The sequence below is a fragment of the Argopecten irradians genome, chromosome 11 (assembly GCF_041381155.1).
Source record: "Argopecten irradians isolate NY chromosome 11, Ai_NY, whole genome shotgun sequence".
NCBI classification, from domain to species: domain Eukaryota; kingdom Metazoa; phylum Mollusca; class Bivalvia; order Pectinida; family Pectinidae; genus Argopecten; species Argopecten irradians.
The window spans coordinates 2,967,304-2,978,060 of record NC_091144.1 but is presented as its reverse complement, the minus strand read 5'-3'; the positions used below and the strand labels follow the sequence as shown (position 1 = coordinate 2,978,060).

Genomic DNA, 10,757 nt, shown 5'->3' with positions numbered 1-10,757 from the left:
AGATATACATTGTAAATATATATAAACTCTACAAGTTGTACTCTGTAGTTTACAGTAGATATACATTGTATATATATATATAAACTCTACAAGTTGTACTCTGTAGTTAGTTCTCAGCTATGATGGATGCTAGCTGTTACAACTCCGGATTGACAGTGAAGGATTACCCCAACATATTTTAGTATACATGTAATTTATAATTGAAAAAAATAAGTATGAAAGTTTACAAAAGTTTTCCACATATATGGATCAAGCTCTAGGATTTCAGTCCCCATAGCTACATTATGCAGTGCATACAGTTGCAATTGATGTTCTATTGTACATATATGTACATATGTTTCTGATTGCAATGACTGGAGCGCAGCATGCAATTGAATTACATGTACAGTCTGTAAACATGTGTTTGATTTAGGAACTTGAAATTAAACACCAGATTAACACCAGTAAAGTGTAGCTTCATGTATCTGTGACCTTTAATTATCAGAATCTTTTAACATTTAATCTTCACACCCTTTCATGGAGCTTGATAGACCATAAATGTATATGTGAGACATAAATATTTTCAATTAAATACTTCCAATTACATGTATTTAAGTTAACAAAATGCAACAAGAAATACTAAACATTTATTTCAAAAAGAGTTCTGCTTAACATGATATTTTCTGTCATGTTTAAAGTGCATATGTAGGGAGTTATACAATACTGGTTGAGGCTTTTGGAAATAGTGTGGTGGGACCTACTAAAACGCAGTTATCTCCCATGATTGTTTTGTTTTTTGTTTCTCATTCTTTTTTTTTTAAGAAAAATATAAAGGAGTTCGTAACATGAAGTAAAGGTTTAAAATTATTGAAACACTTTACATTATCATTAAGTGGATGTTATGAATATATCACTTGACTGTTTAGCTTTTAAATATTAATTTTGAATGACGGAAGCTACCTTTTTTGTGAATGACACAAGCGTCATTTTCGTTTTCTCGACGAAAACAAGATGCCTAGAAGCAGATCACGGTCCCCAAGGAGAGGTAAATACAGCAATATTTAGTCTTAATTGTTGTAATATTAAGTCAGACAACTTTTACTTTGAAGATGTTATAGAGCCAATATGATGTGTTTAAATTCAATCAAGTAACAGAAAATTATCCCACCAGTGGAAAACTAGGGCCGTTTTCGTTTATTCGGAACAACCGGTTCGACCGTTGGTTAAAGTCATTATTTCAAGTATAAAACCTGACGGACCTGCAGTTTTTGATACAGGCCTGCGAGGGCTTTGTCAAGGCTCGTCTGAAAACAATATAAAATCACCAGGTCCGTCTTTAATTACTACGAACAACTAGGTCCAACCAGTCAAACCGTATAATCGAAAACGGCCTTTGTGTCACAGACAGATCAGACAAATCTAAAATGCCGACTGTAGTATTGGACCGTTTTCGATTGGTTGGACCTATGAATATGATTATGAATTAAAGACGGACTTGGTGATTTTATATTGTTTTCAGACGAGCCTTAACAAAGCCCTCACAGGCCTACATGAAATAAAGACTTTTAAAAACGGTAGAACAGGTTCCCGAATAAAGTAAAACGTCCTAGGCCTACCAGTGTTCTGTAACTGTAATCTAATAGATCTATGTATTATATTTAAGTTCAGTCAAATGATATTACTTTTTAGCACACCATCATCAGATGGTGGGCTATTCAAATCGCCCTGCGTCCGCCGTCCGTCCGTAAACAATGCTTGTTATCACTATTTCTTAAAAACTGCTGCAGGGATTTTGTTCAAACTTCACATGGAGGGTCCCCTTGAAAAATTGGTCCATATTTGTGCCATACAGATTTTGAGGCTGATCGGAAAAACAAGATGGCCACCAGGCAACCATCTTTGATTTTGGCAGTTGAAGTTTGTTATCAATATTTCTTGAGAACTACTAAAGGGATTTTGTTCAAACTTCACATGGAGGGTACCCTTGGTCCCTAGTTGTGCCATACAGATTTTGAGGCTGATCGGAAAAACAAGATGGCCGCCAGGCAGCCATCTTTGATTTTGGCAGTTGAAGTTTGTTATCGATATTTCTTGAGAACTACTGAAGGGATTTTGTTCAAACTTCACATGGAGGGTACCCTTGGTCCCTAGTTGTGCCATACAGATTTTGAGACTGATCGGAAAAACAAGATGGCCGCCAGACAGCCATCTTTGATTTTGGCAGTTGAAGTTCGTTATTATCTCCCATCCGTCCGTACGAATGGTTTCCGGAACATAACTCTAAAACCAGTAGAGATATTTCCACGAAACTTCATACACACATTGTTCTTATGGTCTAGTAGTGCCTTTTGCTATTTTTAGGTTTTCAGTTTTTGCACTTTTTCCGTAACCATGGAAAGATTGCTGAAAATATCATATTTTTGTACCAGGTTCGTTTCTGCTAAGTGCAGCATAACTGGAAAACCGGTTGAGATTCATGCACGGAACTCCATAGGCACATTAGTCTTATGGTCTTGTAGTGCCTTTTGCTATTTTAAGGTTTTCACTTTTTGTGCTTTTTTCTGTAACCATGGAAACATTGCTGAAAATGGCAGATTTTTGTGTAAGAATCGTTTCCGGAGCACAACTCTAAAACCAGCTGAGATATTTCCATGAAACTTCATAGACACATTGTTCTTATGGTCTAGTAGTGCCTTTTGCTATATTTAGGTTTTTATTTTTTGCACTTTTTCCGTAACCATGGAAACATAGCTGATAATATCATATTTTTGTACTAGGTTCGTTTCCGCAGCATAACTGGAAAACCGGTTGAGATATATGCACAGAACTCCATAGGCACATTAGTCTTATTTTCTAGTAGTGCCTTTTGCTATTTTAAGGTTTTCACTTTTTGTATTTTTTTCTGTAACCATGGAAACATTGCTGAAAATGGCAGATTTTTGTGTAAGAATCGTTTCCGGAGCACAACTCTAAAACCAGGAGAGATATTTCCATGAAACTCCATAGACACATTGTTATTATGGTCTAGTAGTGCCTTTTGCTATTTTTAGGTTTTCACTTTTTGTGCTTTTTTCTGTAACCATAGAAACATTGCTGAAAATATCATATTTTTGTAGCAGGTTCATTTCCGGAGCATAACTCTAAAACCAGCAGAGATATTTCCACGAAACTTCATAGACACATTCTTTTTATGGTCTAGTAGTACCTTTTGCTATTTTTAGGTTTTCATTTTTTGCACTTTTTCCGCTACCATGGAAACATTGCTGAAAATATCATGGTAAATGGTAAATGTTACTTTGCAAAACTCCACCCATCTTTGTGTATATAGTCTAATATAAATGTCAAGGCTGTATACCTGATTCAACAATTGCAGCCCCGCTCTACTTGAATTATACTCCATCTTTCTTTAGCTCAACTTCCTTTTTCCTGTTTTTTTTCATACACATAAGTCTCCACAATCAAACTTACTTCAGCTTTGATATCTCTATTGGCGGGGGATCTGAATGACTATGTCCTTGTTATTATTGATATTTCTTGAGAACTACTGAAGGAATTTTGTTCAAACTTCACATGGAGGTTACCCTTGGTCCCTAGTTGTGCCATACAGATTATGAGGCTGATAGGAAAAACAAGATGGCCGCCAGGCGGCCATCTTGGATTTTGATAGTTAAGGTTTGATATCCCTATTTCTCAAAAAGTGCTGAAGGGATCTTTCTCAAATTTAATATGTAGGTTCCCCTAGGGCCCTTGTTGTGCATATTGCATTTTTGGACCAATCGGTGAACAAGATGGCCGCCAGGCCGCCATCTTGGATTTTGATAGTTAAAGTTTGTTATGGCTATTTCTCAGATAGTACAGAAGGGATCTGTCTCAAATTTCATATGTAGGTTCCCCTAGGGACCTAGTTGTGCATATTGCATTTTGGGACCGATCGGTCAACAAGGTGGCCGCCAGGCAGCCATCTTGGATTTTGTTATTCAAAGTTTGTTATCTCTATTTCTCAGAAAGTACTGAAGGGATCTGTCTCAAAATTCATATGTAGGTTCCCCTAGGGCGCTAGTTGTGCATATTGTGATTTGGGACAGATCGGTCAACAAGATTGCTGCCAGGCAGCCATCTTGGATTTTTATATTCAAAGTTTGTTATCGCTATTTCTCAAAAGGTATTGAAGCGATCTGTCTCAAATTTTATATGTACCATAGTATGTTTGAAAAAGTTTAAAAAGTAGAGAAAAGATCCATCTTTCCTTTGTCAGATATAGATCATTCTTTGGTGGGCGCCAAGATCCCTCTGGGATCTCTTGTTATAAGTAATGTTTATCTTAATTAGCCTTAGACTGCACTCTGTAAATGCTAATTTAGACACCGATAAGTGTAATGGCGACTAAATTATCACCCCTACTTGACAAAAATAGTGATTTACATATGTTTCTGACCAAATATGATTTGACGTTTAGAGTGTGGGTACGTAATTTCGCACAGTACGTAATTTCGCACACCTGACGATTTTTCCTGATCTTCCTTTAAATGTCAGAAAGATTTGCTCTGTTGTTTATGTTGTGACTAAAGGAGGCCTCTCACTGTGATTTTGTCATATTTAGTTAAACTTTTCAGGATAAGTTTGTTTTGAAAAAACGAAATCGGAATAGATCTAATACGGCCCATCTCAGTAAAAAAAATTATAGAAAATAAACCACTTGACATAAAATAATTCTGGGTGATAAATGACTGACTCACGTACAAATATGTAGAGAAACTATCCTTTTTTAGAATATATCAAAACCCGTATGAAAATCCATCAAATATAAGCGGAAAACAGATATTTTCTGCGGACACCCTATGACTTTCTTGACTTCGTTTACATTGTTTACTATGGGGAGCGGTCATTTTTCGTAATGAAAATGGCAGCGAAATGTCACTTTTTCATTTAGAAATATAATTGTGTTTTGATGTCATTTCAAGATTGGAACTGTACTTAATCTTTGTAAACGATGTTGTTGGTCCATGAAATGTTTGAAAATAATTATTTTCTCCAAAAACAAGAAAGTTTGAGGGGTGTGCGAAATTACGTCCCTCAAACCTGTTCAACTACAGGTTAACCTCAAGTTAATAACAGCTCCCGTGCGCAGTGATACGTCTGCGCATATCCCGTTACATACTCGTGTGTTGTGAAGCACTTGTACATCTGCCGATGTAAGTCCAGCCTTTTTTGTTTGGAATGAAAGTATTTGAAATTCATTAAAATCAATGCCGAAAGTGTGCGAAATTACGTACCCCCACTCTAATCAACAACAAATCATTTATCAAGGTTAAAATTACTGTCCATAATGTACAGATATACATTGTGTACTGCAGTATAGCACTAAATAATTACTAGAAAATAAAAAGAAGGGATGAAAGAGCTATTTACCTAGGCTAGGAATATAATTATAATAAGAATCTGAGTTACAATATATGAGATATAGATGTAGCGGGATTGGACTGGGTCGAACGTCGGTGACCAGCTGCAGGTAGCTCAGCCGATAGAGCACTCAGCTAGCATTTGGAGGGTCCTGGGTTCAAATCCCTGTCTGGCCGCTACATTTTCTTTTCTCCTGTTACATACATGTATGCACTTGTGCTTAATTTACACATATCTACAAATTAACCAGATACGATGAATCTATATCAGTGACAGTGTTTTATAATGAAATTAAAAACAATTGATATTCTTGACTTATCCTTAAACCTGTTAAATTTGTTTCCAGAGAGAAGGCGTTCAAGAGAAAGGAGGCGTAAGTAAAACATAAACAAATATCATACATTAAAAATTCATACACAGTATGTTTCTTTATCCATATATATACATGTATATGTTGACTTTTAATCTAGTTTAATATTTAAAACAATTAATTTCTTCTTCAACATCTGAACTTGATCTAGAAATATCCAGGTGGCAGCTTAATTATTGCTGAATCACTGTCATGATGAAGTATGATTCTCTTATCACTGTTTACAAAATTAAATGATTTGGAAATTTGTGGAGTTTGGTTTAGCAAAATGCAAAGTTGATCATTGGTTTTGGCATGGGCCCATTATCAATTATAATCAAAAATTGATAGATAAATTAGAAAAAAAATCAGGGATAATCAATTGTGAAATTAGAAAAATCAATTTCCTGATTTACTGATCTGGTTTTCTTAACCTTCCTGAAAGTTTAAAATAGAAAACCACGGGAGAACTATAAGAACCTTTGGCCCTTCTTCAGGTGTATAAATCAAACCTTATATTTATAGGTCCAACAGTTGAGCCAAATTTTGACATGACCAAAGCACTTTGCAGGTCATTTTACCATCAACAGGAAATAAAGACAGTGATTTAAAAAAAAAGTAAGACTGTCAAAAAGAAGAAAAAAACTAGTACTCTTATCTCATTTAAATCGAAAATTGGTCAGTTGATTCTATCCAAATATTTTGATTAAAATGCAATTCCTTCTCTACCTGGTATTTTTCGTACACTTTAATGACTTATATGTATATAAGATATGCCCAGTATGGAATGAATGGATTTGATAAAAAAAAAAAGGTTACTTTAATATTGATTGACACCTATCTATTTGTTAGGTCATCGTAAAAGCAGATCAAGGTCAAGGTCACCAAGGCGCAGATCAAGAGATCGTTACAGGTCAAGGTCACCTAGTCACAGACACAGGTAATTTTGCATTTTTTTATCATGAGTATCATATGGAAAGATTTATTAAAATTATTAAAAAACATATCAACGAAAAAAGTAAACTTTCATGAAACTCTGATATTACAGTTGATTGATTGTTTGATGGGGCTTCAGCTATTTCTTTATCAGACACATCCTGTAAGTCTCCACTTCAGTTGAGACGTATCGTTTTCTAATAGTTTGTGTCCGTTGATGTGTCCTGATTTCATTGATGAAGTCAATTAAGACTCAAGACATTTTAAGTGGGAGCAACTAATAAATAAGCAAAATGTTTTAAACACAAATGCAGACATTGTGAAAGTTGAAAAAAATGGGCGGACATTCGGACTGGCAAGGACTGTGAGTAAGCAGGACCGAACAAGATTTTGCCGGACGGAACATAAATGTGAATTTTAAAATAGGCGGTCCGAGTCAAATTTTGCCGGACATGTTCGTCGGGCCGGCAAATTTCGCAATGTCTGCAAATGTGCAACTGGTTAAGACTTAGATGACATATTTAAAGTAAACGATTTTTATGAAATCTATATGATGTGTATTATAAAGGTTAATTGTCAAAATTTAAAACATGTTTTTTCTAATAGAATGATACAATTGATATAAATCGTACCAAAGTCTTGCATACATTTTAATTGGGACTCACTGATGATTTTGTCTTTGACTCACCATTTTCAAAGGTGAAGAGTCCAGGACTCCAGAGAAAAAATCCTACATAAATTACTAGGGCTTAATGTCCTTGTCTGATACTACAGTACAACTGTAACAACTCTACTTTATATCTACCTGTAGTATTATATATTTACCCTGTTCCTCTACTGATACACATATGTATTTAAAGTTAAATATGCCAAACTTGTAACAATTGAAGGAAAATTAAGTTTTCTTTCTACTTCACAACTACTCAATCAAGTTTCATCTCCTCAAATAATTTTGTATCATTTCTTGTTTCAGGGAAAGAAAAAGTAGAGATACATCAGACAGACGCAAGTCCACAGAACATGACCAGTATCAAGTCAAACCACCAGGTAGTAAAATAACAATTGTCACTTTATCGTTTACAGTCGCCTGTCAACAATAATAACTCTCAGATTCCCACCAGTGATCTGTACTGTACAAATAGTTATACACTGTAGCCACCTTATCGTTTACAGTCACTTGTTAACGATAATAACCCTAAAATTCCAAGTGATCTGTACTGTACAAATAGTTATACACTGTAGTCACTTTATCGTTTACAGTCAGTCGCCTGTTAACAATAATGACCACCAGATTCCCAGTGATCTGTACTGTACAAATAGTTATACACTGTAGTCACTTTCAGTCGCCTGTTGATCTTTTGTAGTGGTCGATTATACTTCTGACCACGAGGTGTATGAAATAGAAGATGACGATGACGTGGAAGTGGTAGAAGAACCAGCAGAAGCTGCCATTGTCAAGTCCGAGGCGGCCATGATGAAAGCGATGGGCTTTGTTTCATTTGATACCACAAAGGTCAATATAACGATAAATATCAGTCTTTGTCATCAGTTTCGTATTGCTAGACAGAATTACAACGAAAATATAATTCATTAGATATAGTGTTCTTGCCTTTAATTTAGGTGACTTAGATTTTATACATCAAACAGATGTAAAAAAGTATTGCCAATTTTATGATTATTTTTTAACTGGTAGATATTATACAATTATCGACCTATTTTCAGATGGATACGGTGAGTTATCAACCCGAGTAAGTGATATATCCCGAGGCCGGAGGCCGAGGGTTATATCATTTTCGAGGGTTGATAACTCACCGTATCCACCTGAAAATAGGTCGATAACTGTTTTATTATATGACACTTACATGATATTAAGCCGGCTCTTCAAAAAGACTTTTAAAACTACAAAAAACAAGATGATATTTGCAAACTTTCTGTTTACAAAAGCAATTACATGTAGTATATGGTAAATATCCAAATGCTTCTTGCTAACGGTTTAGACTGGTAGAACTGGAATATTGTATCAACTGCAGCCCGTCTGGCATTCTTGAACGTTTTCCATAAATTGAAGTTTGCAGTTGTCACCGTTGATCGCAGTGAACTTGCTGCCTTCCGCCATGTATGTTGCCGACTATAATATTAACGTCACAATAGATTATCCCGACGTCATTGAATGAGGGAAACTCCTGTTATGCTATATTTGGGTACGACTTGACGTCAAAAGTGATTATGACGTCACATTTCAAGGGAGTTTTCCTCGATCTATTTTTGACACAGGTTACTGGACTCGCGAGAGGTATCTGGACTGAGTCCAGTTACCTCGCGTGCTTTTTGCTGCCGATTTTGGGGTTGATATCGCAGTTGATGATTACTTCTGAGAAACTTATTGGCCAATCAAAATACAGCAAAAGCACCAGTCAGATAATAAAATTTGATTTTTTTCCTGCAGGGGAAGAAAGTCCAAGGCAATGACATATACGTAGCAAACACGGCGAGAAAACGACGATACAGGTTTGTTCATACAGAATGTTTCTTATATTAACGTCGCATTGTACTGCTATTTTACGTATAGTTCTTCTAAATTTGTTTAAATTTTTTACATATTTCAATGTCAAACAAAAGACAAAGGGATAGACCAAAGGTTATTTCAACTTGAAAAAGTCCTCTCCTAACATGCAATGAGACAAACTTAAGAGACCTAGACAATATTGATAGACATTAAATACAAAAATTACTTCTTTCGTAGAATCAAAGCATTTTTACTGTACATTAAAAAAAGTATGAATGGTGTTACAATCACCTCAAAAGCACATTATCTTCCCCTTGATATAACAGAAATATCAGTTATTTTTTGCTCTGGTAAACACCATATGAATGGTTAAGGATGTTCTCTAGTTTTGTTATTTTTTGTGAAAGCATATTTGAGGTTTGAGTTTCTTTCTTTTACAGACAATACATGAACAGACGAGGAGGATTCAATAGGCCGCTGGATTTTATTGCATGATTTATACAGACGTGTTTAGTTTGTGTGTACATCAGTATGGAAGGTTTTGTGTGAGGTCGTGTGGCAGAGATTCAACATTCTGGTGGTATAATCATCCACCTAATTCTTTGTTTTACAAACAAACAGATTCAGTGTCCTTTTGTGAGTTTTAGAGATTTTACAAATTGTTTAACTCAGTTTTTGACATAAAAAGATATGTTAAACTGGAACTGTACCTCAATGATAAGAATTGTGATGAAGTAGTGAGCAGATGTTGTTGGTTTTTTTTTAAACATTTGAAGAATTATGTGAGATCTGGTTATCAAACATAAACAATATCTCTTGTATCTGAAAGTTACAGTATTAAAAAAGCGAAAGTCTAATGCCTCTCTGAATGTCTGTATTTAAAATTAATGTAACATTGTTTGTATAATTCCATCTTTTTGATTGTACTTTGTATATCCTACTACATTACATGTGTATATTAAAAAAAAATCATCAGATGTCAATAGGAATATAGATACGATTTGTTTGGCTAAAAAAAAAAGAAACAAATACAAATATAGTGTTTCTCTTCATAGGATGTTTTGAAAGTGCAATCTTTGTTTAAATGTAATAGTAAGAAATAAAATTTGGCATTGAAAACAAGTCTGGTGTACTTGATCATTTTTAGCTTGCCTCTTGAAGAGAGGGGGCTTATGGAATCACTCTGGCATTGGCGTCAGTGTTGGATATCACAGATTAAGGTTTGGTGCAAGTGTTAAAAAACTGTTATCATTTATTTCTTTATTAATGCAGGATTACAAGTGTTGTGATGGATATGAACTATCATTTTAAAGAAAAATATGCTGGATATTGAAAATTTCAAGAGACCCAATTAAATCTAAGCTTAAGGTTTTGGTTCAAAAGTTGAAAAAACCGTTATCCATAGCAATTGACATTGATGGCACATGAAGACTGAGGTTTGTGGAGAAAAGTCATTGACAACCAGCAGTTTCTCTTGGTTGACTAGGCGGTGTTGAGGGATGGGCATTACCTAAAAGGTTATATCTGTAGGAGGTTGAATTAGATTGTGGGCAATTCAAATCGCTTTTCGTCCGTAGTCCGTCCTTC

General features: G+C 35.1%; 1 protein-coding gene across 1 annotated transcript; it reads left to right on the top strand.

Annotated features, from left to right (window-relative positions):
- The first annotated feature begins 858 nt into the window (after positions 1-858).
- LOC138334301 (U4/U6.U5 small nuclear ribonucleoprotein 27 kDa protein-like) lies at positions 859-10,292 on the top strand. Its single transcript, XM_069282940.1, has 7 exons — positions 859-1,024; positions 5,726-5,752; positions 6,581-6,668; positions 7,638-7,711; positions 8,029-8,177; positions 9,111-9,172; positions 9,611-10,292. Exons 1-7 carry the CDS (start codon positions 991-993, stop codon positions 9,663-9,665), a joined length of 489 nt encoding a protein of 162 aa, XP_069139041.1. The 5' UTR covers positions 859-990; the 3' UTR covers positions 9,666-10,292.
- Positions 10,293-10,757: the final 465 nt, after the last annotated feature.